The sequence below is a fragment of the Camellia sinensis genome, chromosome 3, assembly GCF_055761805.1.
Source record: "Camellia sinensis isolate YWXY chromosome 3, ASM5576180v1, whole genome shotgun sequence".
NCBI classification, from domain to species: domain Eukaryota; kingdom Viridiplantae; phylum Streptophyta; class Magnoliopsida; order Ericales; family Theaceae; genus Camellia; species Camellia sinensis.
In genome coordinates, this window is record NC_138963.1 from 57,623,435 (window position 1) to 57,647,670 (window position 24,236).

At 33.8% G+C, this 24,236-nt stretch overlaps 2 protein-coding genes across 15 annotated transcripts in view; one reads left to right on the forward strand and one right to left on the reverse strand.

Annotated features, from left to right (window-relative positions):
• The window catches only part of LOC114290407 (uncharacterized), a 229,157-nt gene that overhangs the window by 121,303 nt on the left and 83,618 nt on the right, over nucleotides 1-24,236 (forward strand). The window lies entirely within an intron of this gene.
• Nucleotides 1-24,236, reverse strand: part of LOC145822541 (uncharacterized) — a 58,315-nt gene that overhangs the window by 21,012 nt on the left and 13,067 nt on the right. For 2 of the 12 annotated variants that reach the window (XR_014363935.1, XM_082919809.1), the window contains 2 exons: nucleotides 18,087-18,202; nucleotides 17,527-17,780 (listed from right to left, as the gene is read on the reverse strand). Coding sequence is in view for 2 of the 12 variants with exons in the window: in XM_082919809.1 (XP_082775935.1) it covers nucleotides 17,720-17,780; nucleotides 18,087-18,202 (177 nt within the window). In the remaining 10 variants the exon portion in view is untranslated. Of the gene's footprint in view, nucleotides 1-17,526; nucleotides 18,203-19,430; nucleotides 19,670-24,236 lie in introns of those variants that run through there. The other 10 variants (XR_014363933.1, XR_014363940.1, XR_014363939.1 and 7 more) reach the window with 10 other exon arrangements.

A 24,236-nucleotide genomic window follows, 5' to 3' on the forward strand; every position in this document is an offset into this window, starting at 1 on the left:
TCAATAATATTAGGATGATCATTTTTTTTTATTACAACTTGTTTATTACCTTAACCACTCATATTTGATACTAATGTAACATTGACACGTGATATGATAAACAAAATATGATAAGAAAAAATAATTATTATAAAATTATTATAAATATTTATGGAAATATAATATGAGTCATTAAATTTTGAAAGACAACTCTACTATATTGTGGAATTTATAAATTTTTTGAAAGTGAAATTTAATTTGGGAGCCATTATGTAATATATATATATATATATATGTATATATTTTTTGAAATAACATGCATATAACCTTGACAATTTTGAGAAAGTTGGAGGGCGAGGACCCCTAACCCACCCTGCATTCACCCCTTCCCTTTGAAATCTGGCCACTCTCCAACAATAATCAAGGTTGCAACATTTGTATCCACTACACGACCTACCATTTTACGGTCACCCCACATTTTTTATGAATTACAGAAGTAAATTATGTCTCCATAAGTAAAGTGTACAGGGAGCAAATATCCGTCGCTTTTCATACTCCTCGCGTCCAAGTTTCGCTTCTTTCTGACTAACTTGAGAACACAAAGAAGGTGAGTTACTTGGCGGTGTGCTGCCGAAAAACCCCTTCGACGGTCAAGTTAGCACACTTAGAAAAAAGGAAAAGGGAAGAGAGAGAGGGGAGACAAAATGATGGATAAGCTCTGATAACTAGATTTTCTTGCCTTGTGTATAGAGGCACAATACCGTTTATATTGTTTCTGCGCGCTCCTCTGCATCCATTCTCATCTGGATGCGTGGACCTGCTCTCCTTTTACGTTCTCTCATGTGTCAACGCAAATATAGCCAAACACCAAATAACGAAACCGCCAAACAGTATTGACACGTACAGACAGTGGAATCTTCTTCTTACAATTCCATTGCGCCACATAGCACTTTCTACCGAGATCTGCTAAGCGTGGTGCCACGCTCTCCCCTTGGGACTGCGCTACATGTTTGGCCTTGTCGGTTAAACCTAAATGCGGACTCAACTGAGCTCTACGGTCACGACCGAGCTCCTGCTCAGTCGAATCTGGTCTTCTGAGGATAAATTCCATCCAACTTAGCAGAATGCATACCTGTACCGGGCTAGCAGCTCAAAGTTGTCCCCAACTTGATCGAACTAAGTCCTCGGTCCTTCGCATACCCAACGTCCGACCGAGTAAAGACATTCACTCCGGCCTAAACTAGCTCGGCCCATTATTAGATCATAAATCTTCCTCTCAATTGGCCCTTAATTCCGATTGCGTCTACGTGACTGGGATTACACATGTGGGCCGAACTTACTCCCTTGCTCGATCATTACCAGCTTGGCATCGAACTCTGTTATCCGAGCTTCCAAATCCATTCACTATCCCTAACCATGCTAGCTTCAATGCTCAGTCATATAACTTGCCTGGTCAGTGCTTTAACTTTTCAGCCTGTCTCTTCAAGATTGACGTCGGTCCCATCACACACGTGTTGCTCGTTCATTGGTCCTGTACTGCCAAGCCAGCCGTCCCACAATGTCTCTTCAGATTCAAATTTGGCGCCTTTTCTTCTTTCAGACATATTGTATACCCATTCGCATATATCCCTTAACTGTTCATCATCCCCTTCATAGACGATCCAGCAAACCAAAACTCCTAACCTCGATTCCTTGTATTCTCTGCCCCAATTGAAGCATTTCTCTGGTGGATTTGGCTCTTTCGTCGCTGCTGCGGAACCATCTCACCAATTAGAGTTCTGACTCGCGCCCCAACCTGTAAGTCTTTAAGTCCTCCATTGCTCTTCATTCGTTCCTCATGCTTTTCTTGTGTTTTTGAACTCCAACTCCCACATTCACCCATTGAGGAAGATTAACACACCCAAACACTATGAAAAATTGAAATTGGTTAGGGTTTCGCATTGCTTTTGATGTCGAAAAGCCCATGTGCCCCTAGTTTTCCACATTGTTCATCATCTCTTGTGATAAATAGGTGTGGATCTGGGACTAGTCGGGCTAAAAATGTCTTTTTGATCTGAAAACACAAGTAGACCGGGTAACTTTGTTGTTCATAGAGTTGGAACAGAAACCGGGCTACTAGATGCCCAAGGTCGCGTAGCCGAGCTAATGTTTGGTCCGCTTGTGCGGCCGAGCTAGATTCTACCAATCCATTTGGACCGAGCTAAAATCGAGCTCACTTGCGCAATCGCGCTTCCACTTACACTTGGTTTTTAACTGTAGAATCCTATGGGACTAGGCACACTAATACCAAGGCTCTCAAAGACCGAGCAGCCATCGTGCACAACTTTTGCCAACTCACACGTGCCGGGGGGCATTATCGCTTTCTTGCAGACACGTTGGTCGTTTTAGCCGCGTTTTGAGAGGAGTACAGTGTCACCGGCTGACGTACATTTAGAGCTCGGTAAAGAGGACATAAACCCATGGGGCATATTAGAATCTTGTCCCTTCACTGTGCTGAGTATAATTAAGGGAGGGCTGTGTTTTCCCGTGCAACCCCTGATCTGTGAATTTTTGAGACGCACCGTGCTAACTCCCACATAAGTATCGACCAACACTTATAGGGTCATAAACGGAGTAGCAGAGCTGAACAATCGACTAGGATTGTAGTTGGGTCTAACCGAAATTTTGCGCAATATATGCTCGGTTGCACAAAAGATGGCTATAACTATTATTTGAAAATACGACCAGGCAGAGATCGACTAGTAACCGGTACCTCGGACAAGGACATGCACAACAATGATTTCTTCTAGGTGTCCGGTAACTATGAAAAAGCTGACGTGCCCGGTTGGTACATCAGTAAGAATTTCGGTGCTTCTTGTAAGCCAAACTTCTTAATTAATTAACTTTGTCAATATTCGTCGTATTGAGCTAATTGCCTTCTTTTCTGCATCTATTGAAAAGTTACAAGCCAATTATCTTTATCCAAACAAAGAGGCAATTAGGGTCGCGCTAAGATATCGGCACCGAGATTGCCACGGGCTCCTCGGCTACATACCGAGCTACCGTTACTCGGCTTTCCGTAAGAGCAGAGTTACTGATTTTCTACAAACGCCATCTCCACCTCCCGATTCTACACTTCCAGACGTGCCCTTAATCCAGCTAACCAAAGAATAAGAAATGGCCAAGAAGAGTAGATCAAGAACCTTATCACTGCCACTTCCACCGAGATGCCCAACAACCCTCCTCCTGTCCTTACCACTGGTCAAACATCTGGGACCGTGATCGCTCTAGCTTTGACTACCGCTACCCAGGTTAGCACGGAGTCTTGTCAAGCTAGTAAAAAGACTTGCTCCGACAATCCGTCTATCGAGCTCGTGGCTGAGCTAAGCACCAAGCAGCCGGTGTAGGATGTTAAGCTGACACCTCCGCAGAAGCCGGAGTTTAAGCACGAGGGTAAAGAAATCCCGGTTAATGTTTCAGTTAAGGGGGACAAGGAGCATCTTTTGGCTTTTAATTTGTCTAAAGCGTTGCTTATGCCAAGCGATGTGACCGGGAGCGATCACGTTCTTAAAACCCGGCTTGTGAAATCCGTGGTCAAGTTTATGATGAGGGTATGATTTGAAATTTCGCCAAGTCTTTGCTCGATTGATTTCTTTGCTTAGGCTAACTTTCCTTTGATTTCTTATAAGCTATCCAGAAGACACACCTCGTCATAGATCGCGTTATCAGTTTGCATCATAAAGTGATCGAGCTAAATAATGTCGGGAAGAACGTTTGGGCCGAGCTAAGAGCTCGCTGGAGATTGCTAATGCCGATAACGCCAAACTACTCGGCCAACTCGGTAGCGCTGAGCAAGAAATGGACGCTCTCTGCGTCGAGTTGGAGGAGTTTAAGAATAAGGCCGTGGATGAAGCTAATAACCTCGGCTTCAAAGAGGCCGAAGAGAGCTACACGAAGCAGGTCGAAGCCACCAAGGACATATTTTTCCAATCCGGTTGGAAGGCTGCCTGTGAGAAGCTCAGCCAAGGTCGTGAAACTGAGGTGTTCACCTCTCCTCTCCCTGCCTTCCTGCCGGACTACATGGTGTCCTATGCCAATGACATCTTTAACTTTTTGCAAGGCGATAAGACTGAAGAGAAGGCTGAGGAAGTGGCCAGTCAAGACGGCGTTGGCCAAAAGGAGCATTGTAATGTAGAAAGGACCATGGTAGTCGATCTTGAGGACGCCGCGGCTGGAGCCGAGGATGACTTTGCGGATCTCTCTCTCTTAGTTTAGGCTTATTTTAATTGTACTTTCGTTTGTTTTGAACTGCTATAAGTGAGCTGCTTGCCCTAACTTTGTACTTGAACTCTCAATCAATGAAAATCTCGATGTTTTGTCACTTGTAAGCATGTTGTGTTTCTTCCTTGCAACCGTGCAATATTGTTGGACATAGCATCCACTCCTTTAGCCGGGCAAAATCACCTCAGCTAAAAGTTAGGGGTTGAACAATTCATCAACTCTTTTAGCTGGGCAAAATCACCATGGCTAAAAGTTAGGAAGTTGAACAATTCATCAACTCTTTTAGCGGGGCAAAATCACCTGAGCTAAAAGTTAGGAGTTGAACAAAACATCAACTCTTTTAGCCAAACAAAATCACCTTGGCTAAAAGTTGGGGAGTTGAACAATTCATCAACTCTTTTAGTTGGGTAAAATCACTTTGGCTAAAAGTTAGGAGTTGAACAATTCATTAACTCTTTTATCTGGGCAAAATCACCTCAGCTAAAATTTGGGAGTTGAACAAAACATCAACTCTTTTAACTGGGCAAAATCACATCGGCTAAAAGTTGGTGAGTTGAACAATTAATCAACTCTTTTAGCCGAGTAAAATCATCTCAGCTAAAAGTTGGGAGTTGAACAAAACATTAACTCTTTTAGTTGGGCAAAATTACCTTGGCGGGGAGCTAGCTGCCCCTTATGCCTTGCAAACCATACAACAAATTTTCTTAAAAATTATTTTTAATAATATGTTTGATAAGTGTCAAATTTTAATTTGTCAATCATTTTATTATGTAGAGTCAAATCTCAATGCCACATCATTAGAGATCATTTAAAAATAATAAATTAAAAAAATATAGCATTATTGGTAAGTCAAATAGGGTATACGCATAATTGCAGAGTTTTATTTATTTATTCAATTATTTTTTGTAGTGAATATTTTTAAAAATTAAATTATTTAGGAAAGTAACAAACTTTTCATATTATTTACTAAAATAATTGCTTTTTTAAAATTGCAAATATGAGGGATAAGAAGACGAATGCAATAAGAAAACTCATTGTTGATATGATTACAGATATCTACATGTATACTTTTCGATGTACCAAAAATAAACAAATATCTGCATGTAGAATATAAGCATGAATATATAGATATGGTCCCGATGAGCTTAATCGCTATTCTCTTGTATAAAATGTGTCAATGAAACCAACCGTAACTCGTATAAAATTTTGATGAAAGTATTAGTTGGACAAATTCGACCGGCTAATGAATAAAAACGAGTAATCAAAAGAGTTATGTTAGGAACTCTAAATGAATTATTAAATTTTTTATTAAATCTTTTACATAAGTGTGAGACGTACACAAATTATATGTGTGTGATTCCACACCATGTGAAAAGTTTAATAAAAAAATTTGTTAATGCATTTTACTTAATATACTCTTTTTGTTTGGCCACTTAAGTGGCAGGGGTGGCTTGTGTATGAGGTGAGGTCCACGTATTGAACTTTGGTTTGAAAATTACTGATCAACAATCCAATGCCGTGGCCTACTTGTTGGTGGCATGGGATTGAAAAACAGTAGCAAAACAAAAAATAAATAATCTATTTTTAAGTCTTTCTAGATTATCGAGCTTAAAAAGTATAAAAATTAATTATAATAATATTAAAAAAATATTAATTTTATATATTAATACTAAATCAAACACTCTTTATTCTTATTTCTAACTTAATATCACCACATTACTAATCTCCTTACTCAATTCCATCATACTCATAATTGCCAAACAAATATGGCCAATATAAATGTATTCTAAAATATACTTTATTTACAGTAAGCTACAAATATATCTCTAAAATTTATTTAATTTACATATTACTCTTTTTAATTTTGAAAATTATATCCTACTTCTTCAAGTTTCTGGTCACATAATAAATATTTTTTTTTATTAATATATCATCAAGTCAATTAATAGTTTTTAAAAATATATTTCAATTAATAATTTAAATAATTTTATTATTGTATAGGATGATAGCAAATAAAAAATTATATTTTCTGTTAATTCTGTTAAATAAAAAATTTTAATAAAAAATAATATTTATAACTTTTAAAATTGTAAAAAAATTCATATTTTAAATAAAATTTAGAGAATGTATTTGTGATTCATCCGCTTATTTAAAATTTTAACACAATTCATTTCTTATGGAACGTGCAGATGTCAACGCAATTGTCGGATGTGAAAAAGGAAATACGATGAAGACAGAATGTGGGATGTGATTTATTCTTTTATTTTTTGGACCATGAGCACTATATATATAACTCATTTGAGGTAAACAAACGCCATCTTTTTTTATATGGTCGCATGCAGCCTTGAAGATTTCTTTGAGGTAATGCGCAACTTCTCTTTTTTAGGTTTCCTTAATGCTGTGTTTGATTTGGAAATTTGAGTAGGGAATTGGTAAAGGAAAGAGAAAATGTGTGTGAAATTATACGACATATAGACATATTTTATTTACATTTCACTTACTTTTTCATTTCTCTTTCCAAATCATTTTCCAAATTCTCTAACCAAACATAACATAACTATATTTCAACTTCATTTCTCTTTAATGAATTAAGATTATTATTTTGAGACAAACTGAATTCTTGTTGCTGTGTTTGTTTGTTTGTTTTTTTATTTTTATTTTTAAAGCATTACTACTGGTCATTATGGCCAATCAACGTAATGGGCGTCACTTATTTGCCGATGAATCATGGCGAACTATGTTTTCTAATAATAACACAGGATTACAATCTGATATTATAACAACTACCATTTATCGCTCCATGGACGAAGAGCTAGAGTCGTATCGTAGGACGCATGGAGGGGCTTCTCACACGGGTGAACTTTCTAGTTTTAAATTTTTTTGCTCAATTTAATATTGGAACTTGTTAGATAAATTGATAGAGAGAGAATAAATTGTATGTATTATGATTGATGTATTGAATGTTCTACACGGTCTCCTTTATATAGGAGAAAATGGCCTAAGTGGTATACACACTACACAAAACAACATCATGGCCTAAAGGGAAAGTGATCACCGAAAGGGGAAAGTATACACTAAGAAGACAACATTATTAAAGCTAATTGGTGTTTTAGAGCTAATATATATATGCACTAACATATAATACATATACTAACAGAACTTTTTTTTTTTGGAACAAGTTGGTACTTATTTGTTTGAAATGAATTTATACAAATAATTGTCTCTCGTTATTGTTATGCTTTTTTTATATACATATAAGTATAACTGTCTCTGTCTTTATTATTTAAAGTTGCAATTTCAACTTGAATCTATTTATCAATTCGTCTCATAAATAAATTTGAGTTGCTAGGAAAAATATTTACATTATCAAACACTAGTCCATAATAATTAAAAAGCCAACAAAATCTAATAACCAATAAACTAAGCCTACCAAGTCCAACTCTAACTTATAACCAATAAACTAAGCCTACCAAGTCCAACCCCAAGTCCAAACTACTAATTATATATGACCTCAATAAAGAGAGAGAAATAAATATTACTACAAGAGTACTAAATTTCTTTCCACAATTCAAAAACTCACGTCACAAATAATTTTACACAGCCACCACTAATTTGTCTTTTAGTGAAAAAAAAAAAAAAAAAAAAAAAACTTAAAAAATTTGTTCCCAAACACTGCGAAATAGCGCTTTTTCTTCTTTTTTGTTTTTCCCTTTTTTTTTTCAATTAGTAAGAGAAACCCAATAACCACCCAATTCAATAATCATCACAAAAAATAGCTCGGAGAAGAAATAAACAATTACACACATCTCCCATACCATAATGGGAGAAAACTAACACCACAAAAAATATTAAATTTATCCACATAAGATAACATCACGTCACAAAGTAACTTTTTTAGTAATTTTTTATGAAAGAAAATACCCAAAAAAAATAAAAAAATAAAAAAGAATCTTTTAACTTTTTCATATATAACTTTATGACTACATTAACTTGTTGCAAACATGTTTAGTCGAAAAAGCTATTCAAAAACCCACTTGTTTATTTTAGCTAACTATTTTTTAATATGTACTTCAACAAGACTTTTCTTTTCTTTTTCTTTTTTCTTTGTCTTTTTTTTTCTCCTTTTTTTTTTTTGTTTTTTTGTTTTTGTTTTTCTGTTGCAAGACTCTGTTATATAGCTATCTTTCTTTGAAATATTTTTTCTTTTAATTTTCTTTTCAAATACAACTACAATTTTTTAATGATTTTATTTTTCGCCAAAATTCATTTTATCCCTCATGATTTGATGTTGGAGCACTTCACCCCTTTATAGTTCAAATATAGCTAAAAAATCCAAATACCACTGTTAATTTTTATATCGAAATTGACGAAAGGTGTATCACATATACTATTTTTCAGAATGGGTTTGACTTTCTACAAAAATAAAATACAATTAATATAGCAAAAAGGACAATTTTATCCCATCATCTCCAAATCTAAAATTATATTAAGAAATTAATTAAAGTAAAATGTAATTGAACTAAAATATAAAATAAATAATAATTAAGAATTGACTTAAAATATAACTAAATTAAAATTAGATTAAGATGTTAGGAATTACAATAAATAATGAAAGATTTATGATTAATTGTAATCTAAAATATAACTAAATTAAAATTAGATTAAATAGTTAAAAATTACAATAAATAATTAAAATTTTGTGATTAATTGTGATTTGATTAAATTAATATTAGAAATTATGTGTGTAAGAGAGGAGAGAGAAAGACCAAAAAAAAAAAATGGTTTGAAAGTATTACAATCATTTCACATTTATAGTTATGTAACTTAATGTTTATATTTTGATCCATGACCACATAAAAACTATCTAACTATATTTGAATCATAAGGGATAAAATATTCCAATTTCAAACCACAAAGAGGAAAAATAAGGTAGCGTTTGGTAGAATTTTCTAAATATGATTTGAGAATAGTAGTTACATTTTGAGCTTATGAGTTTTAGAATTATGATTTAAGTGTAGAAAATTTGTTTGGTAAATAAGTTTTGAAAAGAGTTTTGAATTGAGTAGAAAATTTTTTATGTGACATATGATATTTGATACTAAAACTTACAACTCATAACCAAACACATAACTCAAAATTCTATTAAAAATCAATTTTTTTTTAAAAATTCGGAAAATATTTTTTTTGAATATATAAAAATTAACATATGTAATTGTAGCAACAAAAATAAAAAAAAATAAAAAATTTGCACTGTTCCAATTAACCAATCGGACGACCGATGGGACATTTGGTGGTAGGATGTCCGGTTAAGCCAAATTAAAAAATATATAAAAAAAAAAAAAATTTGAAAATCCCGCCTTCAATAGAGTTTTCTGCAGAGTTTTTTGTTTGTTGCGGACATATAGTTTGAAAACCCTATCCAAACATGATATTAGAATATGGGTAGAATTATGATTTGAAAATCCTTCCAAACACAACCTAAATTTTGCTCTATATTTTTCAATGTTAAATATGTTTTAGGGAAAAAAAATTCCTAAGATTTAACTTTAATAACAAATCTAACATGGGGTTTTCAATTTTTTACAATTCCAATCCTAAATATTTTATTTGATCTCAATCTTAGCCATCATCCATCTCTGTTTAGAAAAATTAACAGAAAATTGTTTCCAATACATGTGGCATTATCTTGTTTGCTGTTTGAGATTAATACTATAAATATTTTGTCTACCATACAAAATTACAATCATCATTTATTAACATTCATTTATATCTTACCACGTTGTGAATCACATATGATAAAAAATTAACTTTCGACTTTTTACCAAATTTTTTTAACTTTTTTGAAAAGTAATTTGAGAAATTGATAAAAAAAAAATTTTTACTTTTTTTGTATAATATTTATTTATGGTGTCACATCACATTAAAATAACCAAAATATCTCACCAAACTTAGAAAATTTACTTTTTGACCCATGTGATTGTTTGAATAATTACGTAATTTCATGGAGGGCAATTACGTAATTTCACCACCTACATTCTTGTCCCTTCCCAAATCAATCTGCTTGCTTTTTTATGCTGCTAGTGGCCCTTTTGAAATGCTGCAAAACGCAACTTCTTGCTCTCTTCCCAAATGGCCACTCAGTCTCTACCAGTGACTATCACTCCCACAACACCTCCTAAATATGGCACCGTATCCCCTAAATTGTTAATTAGACTCCTAAATGTATAAAAATAAAATAAAATAAAATTTAAATGTTTAATAATAATGATTAGAGAAATTAATATTATATTTTAAAATAGAATAATTTTTATTTCACAAATAATAAATTCTTATTTTTATTTTCAAAAATAACACGAAATAGTTTATTCCTATAAACTTTTTTATTTTTTACCATTTCTCTCCATAAATTTTAAATTTTATGGTGTAACTAAAGATCATATATGGTTTGGCAATGACCCGACCCGGTAATCTTCACCGGCCTACCCCAGCCCAACCCATTAGAACTGACCCGACCTGTACATTGTTTATATTGATGATTGGAAACTTCAGTTAAGCCCACTCGGTTTACCTGAATCCTAATGCATGAAGATATTGACATGATGACAAATCCTAATTTAATATTCAGATTTGTATAAAAATTATTTTGAAAATAATAAAAAAGTAACAAATAAATAAATTAAATCCAATGAAAAATATTATGAAATTAGTAAAAAAATATCTTGTATTTTTACTTTTTACTTTTTTCTTGTTAACCAGACCTTTATATATGAGTAAAGATTCAAAATATGGGAAATTTTAATATATATACCATATACACCTCTAATTATGTTTTTTATTTTTTTTAGTTATAATCAATTTTTTTCGTTAGTTGACATTATTTTAATTATGACTCATGAGTTCTTTAGTTACAACTCATGTTGTGTTTAGTTATGATATTTTTTTTTTTACGACTCAACAAATTGAAAATTTTTCTTTTTTTTTTTTAAGTTATAAGGCTCATGTGCACACCATTTAAAGAGTGTACACCATAGTGTTTCCCTGAAAATATATGCAGCCACAAGAGTCTTTCAACAACTATTTTACCATCCAACGAGATTCTAGCCAAGCGTTTATCAACCCATTCAACAATTGAACGTTTTTCAAATGTAAATTGCAATAATGTATATACGGGCCTTTGATTTCTTTATTTAAACTATACTTTGCTATATTATTACATAAACCTATTTTCTTCAACAACAAAAAACACCCTATTGAATCATATGTAAGTTAATCATTAAAAAATTAACAATAACTTTGGATTGGAGTATAATTTTATATTATGTAATTTATATGTATATATATTTACACAATTTATCTATCTTTACTATTATGTCAAACCCACATCTGAATTAGTGTAAACAGTGTTTTCGTCTTTTTTACATAGTTAAAATGAAAATCTTCATTGCAATGGATAAAGTTACATGACACTAATAAATAATTTATAATTGTTAAGTAAATCTAAAATTTAAAACCTCTCTACTATGATGATTGACTATTTCACAACTATAGATCATGAATTGGACATCTCCATCCACTGCATCTAATATAATAGAGAGGATACAAATTAAGTTAATGTTTGTATAAAAAAGATGGTAAGCCCAACATCATAAAATACATCAAATACACTTATGTATGGTATATCAATCTTTGATATTCCACTACCAATCCTTCATTATGTATCTCTCAACTGTTTGATTAAATAATCTATAAGATCAAACTGTCTTTTTGTAGTTTAATTCATTTGTTGTCATTTCAATTGTCCAGTTTCCTTTCTTAATTTGTTGGAGGCTTTATATATATATATATACACACGTCTTCAATTCTTTTTACTCATCCTTTACAGAGAAAACTAAGTGGGCTGCTGAGGAACAACTAAAATTGATTGTAGGAGTTGCAAGTTCTACTACACCAAAGACAGGTCGAAAGAAGTAAGTTGCAGCACAATAAAAAATGACAAGAAACTGTTTAGGACACCAACATTTAACCATGACACCCTTGTGAAAACAAAACCTTATAAACTTTATGAGGGAGAATTACAATTCAATAACTAATTACGAGGGGTGATGGGCGAAACTCTTCATGTGAGTTTCTTACACAACGAGAGTTGCAACCCCATGGTTGTGTAATTAATTTGTCTTTTTTTTTTTTAACTAATTAGTTTTAGTCTGCCTCGTTTGGGAACAAGTTAATTTAGTAATTTTTTGGCTATTTAGCTAAAATATGAGCTAAAAAAAACTAGTATGTTTGGGATGACTTTTTGATTTTTTACGAAAAGATGTGCAAAAAGTAGAGAGAAAAGAGAATTTTTGACTTTTTGATATGAGTTGTTGACTTTTTGGCTAATTTAGTAACTTTTTGACTTTTTTGCTAAAAATGAGGGTTCCCAAACGAGGCCTAAATTGTCCACTTCAGGACAAATCATTCATATGTACCAAAAATGCTAGAGACTCCCAATTTTAAGAGAAGTTGTTTAGTTGTCCTGGGATATGCCTAGTGTCACGGCCTTAGACTTCGCATGTCAACCGTGCGGCCTTAGATGCTTTTCAACCCTCTTGGTTGCACCTAAGTCAGCCTTACCCACTCAACCACACTAACTTGAACACAAAGTTTAGGTGGAAGAATGCCTTCACTATACAAGTTAACTTTACAAGTATAGTCGTGTACAAAGCTTTACAAGGCTCTCACACTCACACTCACACTCACAAGTGCTTCACTCTTAGAGCTCTCTTGGATCTCCAGCATTCGATGCCTAACAAATGAGACCCCTCACCCTTATATAGGCATCCCCCCCTCCCTCTCAATGGACAACTATGATCATTTTGATCCAAGGGCTACAAACTCTCATCTAGAACACTCCATAGAACTATCTAGGACAACTACCCCTCCTACTACATTCTAGAACTCTCTACACTAGTGTAGTATATGGTAGGCTTCTCCAAGATATTCTAGGATATTCCAGACCCATCCAGACTCCTCTGGACACTCCAAGGTTCTTCCACATTCTGGAATCTTCTAGGCCACTCTGGACCCTTCCACCACGTTCTAGAGTCTCCAGCATACTCTAGGTTGGTCTCCCTCCTTCCGGAACCTTCCAGCGCCTTCAGCATACTGCCAACGCTGCTCTTCGTGTCACATAAATTCTCGAGGTGTGACACTAGGTTGGTGGTGCTCAAAAAGTGTTGTGTTTGGTGGAAGGGATAGGGAAACAAGAGGGGACTCGATATTTGGTGATTGGATGGGGACAAGAATACGTGGCGCCCTTAGACCACCTAATATTTTTCCAATTTTAGACCTTCAATTTCACACAATGATGTGACAATAAAGTTGGACCTACATAATTGAGCATGTAACAAATCAAAAATTAACAATTATTCTATCACATCATTGTAGGTCTAATTGAAAAGGTTTTGTTTGGGGTTTCAACTTAATTTTCTTTTTTTTTCTTTTTTTTTTCATTTATATCTGAGATTATGCAGCTGGAAGTATATGGCACAAAACTATTTCAAGGATTCCAAGCAAAGAGAAAACGACAAATTGAAGGCAAAGAGCTCGCATGCAAACTTTCCATTTCGCATCGTAACTCTACTCATTTTAGCACTACTTACAGAAAACCAAGAACCAAGAAGCATATGGAATTCACCACTGGGATGGTGAATTAGTGGAGAAGGCCTTTTTTTTTTTTTTTCATAGGTGTGACCCAGATTCGAATCTTAGAGGGTGAAATGGTTGCTTCGCAGCTAGCTCTCTTCGGAGACCTTGCCCTATACTCTAATCGCAACTTGGGTTTGTCTGTGGCGTATAGTTGAGCTCAATTAGTGTCTCGGTAGTAAGTTCCTTCTTATAGGTTAGGTCAAATCAGGCCGGTAATCGATTATCGCAGAACCTAAGCCCACAGATGCCATGATGACACCTCATAACATTTTTTTTTTTTTTTTTGATAAAAAAAAGAAAAAAAAGAAGAAGCATATGGAATTCTCTAATATATACATAGAGAGAGAGAGAGAGAGAAAAGGAAATAGTAATCACATGGCATAGTAATCTATAATGTGGAGGGAAGCACAAAGCCTGCGTGTGGTTTTATTTTGAAATTGTGATTTCAATTAAAATTCTTTTCAAAATTTATAACAAAACACACAATTCAAAAAACATATTAAACTTAATTTAAAAATTATTTTCAAAACTCAAACCAAACTCTTTTCAAAACTCTGTTTTAAAAAAAAAAAAATCAAAATAATATATTTTTTATTTTGTTTTTTAAAATTATTTTAAAAATTATGATTTGAATGTCGAATCGTATTTTGAATTATGAGTTTTAAAAAGAGAAAATTTGTTTGGGTATGAGTTTTGAAAATAGTTTTGAGTTATATTTTAAAAAAATTTAGATTTATTTTTTAAAAATATTTAAAAATTTCCTTAATTTTATTTTTTTGGGGTAAATATTTATTTATTTATTTTAATGTGCACTGTATTTCATACATTTTTGTATTGTATTTTTTTTTAAATATTTGAAATTTCTTTAATGAAATCTTGAAAAGAGTCTTAAAAAGAATTTGATTATGAATTTTGAAAAGAATTTTTAAATTGAGGTATGTGTTTGATTATGAGTTTTGAAAATGAATTTTTTTTTTAAGGTATCTGATATTAAGATTTTATAAGATAAAAGACATATAATATTTTCATCGTAGTTAAGGTCCCTCAACATTTTTACGGAAAAAATTTGGCTCAAAGAAATTTCACCTCGACCCAAAGAAATTTCAATTTTCACAGAGAAATTTTGGGGAAAAATTCTCTGTGATCATACCAAAAAAATTTCGAAATTTCGATGAGTTAGTACCAAAATTTCTCTGAGTCAGGCAAAATTTCTCTAAGTTAAATTTTTCCTGTGAAAATATTGAGCGACTTTAGCTAATAAAAAATAACATCTTAGACCTCTCTTACTACACAAATTTTAGAGATGGATGTTTCACTAATTTTCCCTTTTGAAAATAGTTTTTGAATCCAATTCAAAAAAAAAAAAAAAATTGAATTGAATTTTGAGTTATGAGTTTGGTTACAATTTGAGGGTGGAGTTGTGTTTTGAGTTTAAAATATTAAAAAAATAAAAATATTAAATAAATATTAAAAAAAAATAAATCCAAAAAATTTCAAAATACAACTCAAAATTCAAAAATTCAAAATGCAACTCAACTTTTTAAAATTCAAAAAATCTTTCCAAAACTCTCTTTAAAACTCCTAATCAAACAAATTTTTTCTTTTTAAAACTCAACTCACAATGCTTAAATCACAATTCCACACTTAAATCATAATTTTAAAACTAAACTAAACGGAGCCAAAGATTTTCTTATATGACGAAACAAATGAACCTTGAAAGATTTATTTTGTTTCAATTAAAAGTCATTTTTTGGTTATTTAAGCTGTAAAAACATTTTACTTCTTTAGTTTCAAATAAAAAGATCATTTGTGGCTATTTAAGATAAAAATATTTTGGTTTGGTTTTTAGTTTATTTAGCTAACAATTGAAAATAATAATAATAATAATAATACTATATCAGGATCCACTCTATTTGGCATGAGCTAAATAAAACATATTTTTTTTCTAATTTTTTTTACCTTCAGCAAAAAAAGCTTTAACTTTTCAAGTCTTTCTAGCCCAAAAAAAATATAAATAAAAGAAATTCAAAAAAAGTCCACTAAAGATCAAAAAAAAGTTCACAACCCACCTAAACTTTCACAACAACAAAACGTAACTGCTTTCGGCATTTTCGAAACATATCAACTTTTTTTAACAACAATTGTATCCCTTATAAAAAAAGTGAAAGAATATATATATATATATATATATATATTAAAAGTAATTGCCAAAACAGCCTTGAGACTAGCACTCAACCAAGCTAAACATTCACATAATAAAGATTTTACCATACTTACGTTGTGTTTGGCTGGAAAATTTGAGAAGGGATTTGGAAAGAGAAAGGAAAAAGTTAAATGAAATGTGAATAAAATATACCTACATTTCACCTAGTTTCACATACCTTTTCCCTTTCTCTTTCCAAATCCCCCAAGCAAACACAGTATTAGTGAATTTGATTAAGATTATTCCTACTAAATACATTTACGCTGTGTTTGGTTGGGAGATTTGAGAAGGGATTTGGAAAGGAAAATGAAAAAATTAGGTGAAATGTAAATAAAATATAGTTACATTTCACCTAGTTTCACACACCATTTCCTTTCTCTTTCCAAATCCCTTCCCAAATCCCCAACCAAACACAGCATTAGAGTCCCATATTTTTCATATAAAAGAAATATTAGTGTGATAGCAGAATGTGTATAGTGACATAAATATTTATTCCATGTATTTACATTCAAGAGTTGATAATTGCCCAAATGATGTGGTGCATGCAGCAAAAGTGGAAAGAATTGAAGAAGCACGCAGAAAATAAAAAAGATGATAGCCAGAAGGAGTTCTATATGATGGTTGCGATTGATGAAGCTGAAACACAAAGGAAACCAGATGAAAAAATAAAGTTCGATAATGTTATTAAAGAGTGGTCTGGGGCACTGAAAAAACAAGATCAAGTAATAATGGCTCGGGCACAACGGCAGCTGACCACGTTAAAAAGGATAGAGCCACAACAACAACTCCAAAAAATAAGGGATTGGGTGACAAAAGCAGAACAATGCCATGCATATGGTAACATTCCTTACTGGGAGTTATCAAGTGGCATCCTTCATGAACCAGGGACCGCTGCATGAACAAATGGCCCAACTGTAATCTCTTGAGTTCAATGCTTTTTCATTTTTTTGGGTTGGCAATCTTAAGTTTAATGCTTGTTGTGTGTTTAAGGCCCTTAATAGTTTGCAGTGTGGCTTTGAATATATATTAGTGTGAGTTTGAATGTCCCAATTTGTGTGTGGATCGGGATTGTTTGGGGTGTTCTAAATAAGTGTACTTTTTAACTTTTTATGAAATATGAGTTGGGTATGGATTGAGTTTGAAGTGATGTGGTAGAGAGGTGATGTGACTTAAATAAGATGATGTGACTTAAATAGGATAACGACTTTTTAACTTTTTTAGGAGATGACAAACCAGGCCTTAATCTACTTATATTTGTTTAAATTTTCTCTTTATAAATTTTCAACTTTTTTTATATGATTAATATGTCATGTTTGATTTTAATTGTGATTGTTATTTTGGGTATGCCGCCATCATCGTAATAACAAAAATCGGTGGTAGTTTTATTTGAAGTGTACAAGTAATGTAATCGTTTACACAAATTTTTGCACCATTGATCAGATTTTGTCTTCACAACCTGGTTCAAGCCCAATTATTCTTGCTTAGAAAGTGAATGAAACCAAAAGCAAAATCAAAATCAAAATCAAAATCAAATATATAAAATTAAATACACAAACAATGAATGTATAACTCATAAATCAAAATCCATCAAGGTGCCTGACACAACACCGTAACAATTCCTCTCTCTTCCGCATCTCTATTTGTAGACCTTAAATAAGAGAGCCATCACGAATAAAACGTTAAAATATCAAATCTGGGAATAGCAAACCTCAGATCAATTTCAATCAGTGTTCTCTCTTTATAGATAGATTTCAATCTAGAAGCCAAAATGGCCGACAAAACACTACAATTCAAAAGCACTATGACTGAGATTCTAGATTCCAGAGAAAAATAAACACAGTTCATATTTGAAATATCTTCTTGTTAAATATAGTGAGTATATTATACTTAGAAAAAATTTATAAAAATAAAAAACCAAAAAAAAAAAAAAGATCGTATAGAAACATATGCATACCTTGATCTCCAGACTTTGATGCTACCACGAGCAATATCTTTGATGCCTCCGACGGTTGTGATCTTTAATGCCGCCATGAGAGAGAGGGTGCGGATGAGAGATGAATAAAGGTGAACCTGGAGAATAGAATTAACCATTTAGGAATTTCGGTTAATGATTTATGAGGACTTTTATCACTTATGGGCATGTGCCCTGTATAGATTGTAGGGTATAAAAATATTTCAAAAAATAAAAAGGGTAAGTCTCAGTGACCATTAATGAAGTTTACAAAAATATAATAAATCGCATCAGTTTAGCATAATTACACAGACTCGCCTTCTAATAAGGCTAAGAACAACCCAATTACAAAATAGAATAGTACCTTACTACTACTATTCTTTTGAAGCACGGTAAATTTATGTCCAAAAGTCTTTGACTACTCCTACTCCTCTATTATTACTATTATCTTTACTCCTACGAAAATGGAACTCAAGTCTTTGACTACTACTTCTAGTTTGACACGGTCTGATTTAGGTGGGGTCTTCTCTGCATTTGAACTGCTATTTATAGACAACAATTTTTCTGATCTTTTGGTAATCATCGGAAGTGTTGAAACTGCTTCACACGTCCCCATGATTGATCTCCATGTCTTCCTCTTTGCTGGATGCTTCCCTCCGTACTTTGAATTCAAATTCCTTCAGTAATCACCAGTATAACTGCTTCCAACTGCTCCTTCCTTCAGCATGTTAACATGTTGAATTTTCTTCCCGGTAGCTCCCCATGTGTCCTCTAGGACCCGACTAGGATTATGTTCCTGTGTCTTGATTGTCACGTGTCCTTATTTTATTAGTTGATTTAATTTAGATGCCTACTGAAAGGCATATGAAAATTTTAACCAAAATAATGGGACACAACCTATGTTGGCTTTCTCATATTCTAATGGAGTCGGTTAGAGTAAGCTTTCTTTAAAGACCTTTTTTACGAACATTGAATGACATGAAGTGGCAATGGCTGAAAGGATAGGACATGCTCACATACACTAAAAGGAGCTCAACATGGACAAGATGAGACATGGCATATTTTGTGCACTCATTCCCCTTGTGGCATACATGGCCTATCACGCAAGACCAATCCCATGCCAAGGGAATTTTAGGTGGAGTTTGACAATAACCCTTTTTTGTAATTAAAAAAAGAACTGATGCCAGACCAATCCTCTGCCAAGTAATCAAGTTGTAACTAGGACGACTAGCCAAAGGATGTCCATTTCTGAATAAACTCTGACTCTGTTTAAATCATAAATTTGAATAAAGATTTGTGGTGGGAAAAGGTAAATGAAAGTGAAAAATGACAACAAAAAAAACTAACCTTTTTTTTTTGGTTACTTTTTTTCTTCCCTCTTCCTTTCCTTCCATAAATCCCTACTCAAGTTCAGCATCCACATTCAATCTAAAACTTCCTGCAAAACTGTTCCAAGGAGATCTTGATTGAAAAGTGGCAGTGAACCCATTTCCAAACGGGCCCAGAACTCCACCATGGTCTTTGTATCCCACACTTTGTTCTAGACAAATCCAATGGATCAGCACAGGCCCACAACATCAATTTCCCTTCAATTATCTCATGGGTTGCGATGAATGTGAGAATTTAAATATATAAATAAATAAATAAAATGCTATTAATTATTGAACTTAATTTACTTCTTTATTTTATATTATATAATGTTAATATATTTAAAAAATAATAAGACTTGCTATGATGTATGAAAAATCATATAGAAAGTGAAAAGTTTAGTGTGAATTATTCTGGTGATCAAACATTTCACTTCTTACACATGATTTTTATTGTATGAATACATATATGAGTAGTTAAATCAAAAGACAAAATAAATTCAGTGATTAATAACATTACCCTTCAAAAAATCACCCAGTCTTGATTTAAGCATTAAATCATCTCCACCACCACTGAACACCCATGTTTGAGACTTCGGCTACATAATTGTTCTTATTACAAGCTTCTATTTCCACACAACTAAAATATTGAGTCAACAAAATTAGTACATTTTTTTTATTACGGTTTTACCTCTTAATCAAACAACCACAATTTTAAAATACAATTTCTCAATACACAACTTCACACACCACCATCGCCGCCACAAACCCCACCACCAAAAACCCCCCACCGCCGCAAGCCTTCCTCTCTCCCACCATTGTGAAACCCCCTCCACCATGAAATCCCAATGTTGTGAACCCCCACAACAACAAATCGCTCTCTGCCGTGAGCCCCCACTTTTGCAAACCCCCCCTGACTGCCACGAACTCCACCACTAATCTCCCTCTTGTACGCGATCTAGCTTCCCCCTTCTCTCTCCCCCCTAGTCCTAACCACCACCAGCCAACCATGGTGGAAAAGGGGCTAGGATGGTCGAGGATGATTGGGGAGGGCTAAGGTGGTTAGGAGAAAGTGAGGAAGGAGGTGACAACAACAAGAGAGGGTGGGGGAGGGGTTGGGGTGGTCAACGAACAAGGCTGGTCATGGCAACAGACGGCTGGCCAGCAATGGTTAGGAGGTTAGGGGTTTAGGTCTATAGGTTGAAGAGGATGGAAGTATTTTTGGCATGGTGGGTTATGTAGTGAACGGAATATTAAATTTCAAAATCATTTAGTGTGTATATTGAGAGAAAATATGTGTTGTGCTCATATTTTTTGGTGCGCGGAAATTCGGGGTGAGCATGGTTTGGTTTGGTTAGATTTTGAAGTAAACCAAGACCAAACCACTACCTACGGTTTCAAAAAATTTAGAACCAAACTGAACTAGGAAAATTTTGGAACCAAACCAAACCGAACCGCACCAAAAAAATGTGGTTCGGTTCGAAACTACGCTTTCATGTACTTTGTTATCATCCACAACATAGTCATAACTTGCTCAAAGATCAAACACTAATCATCATTTTACAAACAAAATTGTTTAAATGATTGTTTAGAACTAGTTCTATTATTATACAATAACACACTTATAAATAGTTGGTGAATAACTTATGAATATATATATATATAATATACTCAGGCCATAGGTCTATTTTTTAATCTTTTGGGCCATTACTATCTCTTTGGGCCAAAAGGACACAATTTGTCCAAAAAACAACTATCTATTGAAATCAAATCAACATATCTCTTCAAATCACCCTATTTATCTATCTGTTGAAATTCACTAACCCTATTTGTTTATTTGTTGAAATTCACCAAACTACCTATCTGTTAAAATGTGGCACATGTCGCCCATTCAATACCCTATTTATTGAATATCACACATTTCTCTACCTCACCACCACCATCGGCTACCAGCGCGGCCGCCGGTCATCGCTGCCGGCGACTTTTCCAACCAATTTTCCAATGACTTTGTCAATGTGTTTTCCGGCATGTCCTTATCACCAAATAAGATTTTTTTGTCTTGGATCTAATGCCTTGTACACTATTTAGGAAGGATTTTTCACCAATTTTCTCTATAAAATAATAATAAGATACTTGATATCTACCTTAAATAACAAATTATATATATGTATATATCTAAACGGTTCGATTGGGTTCCAAACCGGAACCATAACTATAAAATCACAGACCGAACCGTAAAATACGGTTCACTTATTTTAAGAATCAGGACTGAACCATGCATTGTTGAAAACCAAAACCAAACCAAACAGTGCGGTTTGGTCTGGATCGGCTATTTTTTTGATTTTTTTGCTTAGCCTTAGTAGAAATAAAAGCTCCCATCCCTTATCAGATCTCCATTACCACCATTGTAAAATTCCCTTAATCTCAAATGCATTATTTATCAAATAAACCAACATAATCTTACCCACCAAAATCCCAAATATTGAAAGTACTCTGTGTCTTTGACATTAACAAATTCAATAGTCTCATTCATGTGGACAAATTTGTGCAGATGGCAAACTTAATTTGAAAAATCATGAACATATCTAATTTCAACTGTTCGTAGGGGTGTACAAATAACCGAATCACCCGCCCAACCCGACCCACATATGGACAGTTTCGAGAGTTATTCAGTCAATACTGGGCTAAATTCATTCTTACTTTCGAGTTTTCAGTCGAGTTTTGGGCTGTATAAGTACTAATCCGTTTAAACTGACCCAATGCACACACATATATATATTTGTTATACATCTGCATATTCATCTTTAGTTGCCTTGATAAATTACACTACAATTTCTAAGATTGAAAAGATGGTAGGCCTTATCTCTTCCCAATGTTTTCAACATTAATTGTCTTGGTAGATTACAAATTTCAATTTCCAAGATCTGCAGGACTTTTTTCTTCAGTACCTTTACTTAAAGATGAATATGCAGATGTACATTAATTGTCTCACTTCGCTTCTCTCGGTAACTGTTTCCCCTCTCCTTTCGTCTCTCTCTCTCTCTCTCACCCTCTCATCTTCTCTCCCACTTCATCTCTCTTTAACCCTCTCATCTTCCACACAACATCTCATGGCTTGGTTAATCTGATGATCCTTCTCTCATCTCTCTCTCTCTCTCTCTCTCTCTCTCTCTCTCTCTCATGATCCATCTTTGCATCCCTAATGGGCTTTGAAGATTTAACCCCTAGATTCTTTGGTGGTCTCACTCACCCCTTTGATTTGAACTTAGAAGATTTAAATAATACCCTCTGATGGCTGAAGACAAAATCCTCCCCTGGTGGCTGTCTTGCAGCTCACGACTCACCACTTACACAAATCCTAGTAAAATTTGACTTGTAAGTGATTTTACAATTTCAGTTTGTGAATGGTTCATCATATTGTCTGTTGCCAAACATGAAGCCTTCATTATTTTCTTAATATTTTCAGTTTGTAAGTGGTTTGTAAAGATATTGTATTTTATTTTGTTACCCATGGAACCCAAACTGAACTCGACTGTGGAACCGTAAAACTTAAACGGATGGTTTCGAACTATAATTCAGTTGGCATCAGATGGTAACCTACCCAACCCAAATGTGTTCGGTTTGGCAGTGGGGTTAGGCTCAACCCCAGCCAAACCGACCCATGTACAGCCCTAGCTGTTTGTAATCCATTTAAACTTGTTTAAATTTAAATCTATGAATATATTATAAATGAATTGCATCTAGTAAACTCACTTAAATTTGAATTTATGTGTTAAACATGGGTTTTAGTTAAATTTGAATAATAAACAAGCAACAAAACAAAGAATCCACCACTCCACCATTCCACTACCACTAGCACTAGCCCACCACCACCACCTCCACCTCATAAAGTAAACGGATTGGTAGAGCCTCTGTTTGGCAAGTGAGGTTGGAGGCTTTTTTGGCTATTTTAGCCACAAAAAACAAAATAGGCTATTTTAGCCATAACAAACAAAATATCACATCCAACCCATAATCATTACATTCTTCTCTCACAAAAAAACTCAAAAAAGCCAAAAAGCCAAAAAGCCTTTCCCAAACCAAGCTTTTAAGCCCAGGCTAAAATAGCCAAAAAAGCCAAAAAGCCAAAAAGCCAACCCACTTCCCAAACCAAGCCAGAGTTGATTTGTCCGACATGTACTCAATTCAATCCAATCGACTTAAACCTATTTATTAAAAGGGTGAGTTTGGATTGAATTGTTTTAATACATAACTTGTTTTAACTCACCCAAACCCACCCATTTACCATCTCTAATGAGGTGTCTCTATAATTTTAACAAAGTGCGAATCATGCTACATAACACGACTTTTCTCACCACCTATTCCCATTAGGGGTGTTCACCAACCCTATTTACACAAAAAACCTGAGTCGAACCGCCCCACCTGACTATAGTGCAGGCGATTTTGACCATTTATTTGGTCGGCTGCGATTCTTTTTTTGAAATTTCTTCGGTTTTTCGGTTGGACATTGGGTTAAATAAAAATAGATTTGTATAACCCGAGCCAGCCAACTTAATTATATATATAGGCCGTTATTTTTCCTTGGTAAAATTAATTCATCTTTTCCAAGACATATTTGACTCTTTTTATGCACATACACCTTTAATTGTCATCAGATCAATTGACTCTTCACTTCTCAAGACATATCTTCCCAAACAAAGACTACCCCTTTCCAATAATCTGATACCTTTCCTGTCTATCTCTCTCTTTCTTACTCTTTAAATTTTTCCTTCCCAAGACAAACAGA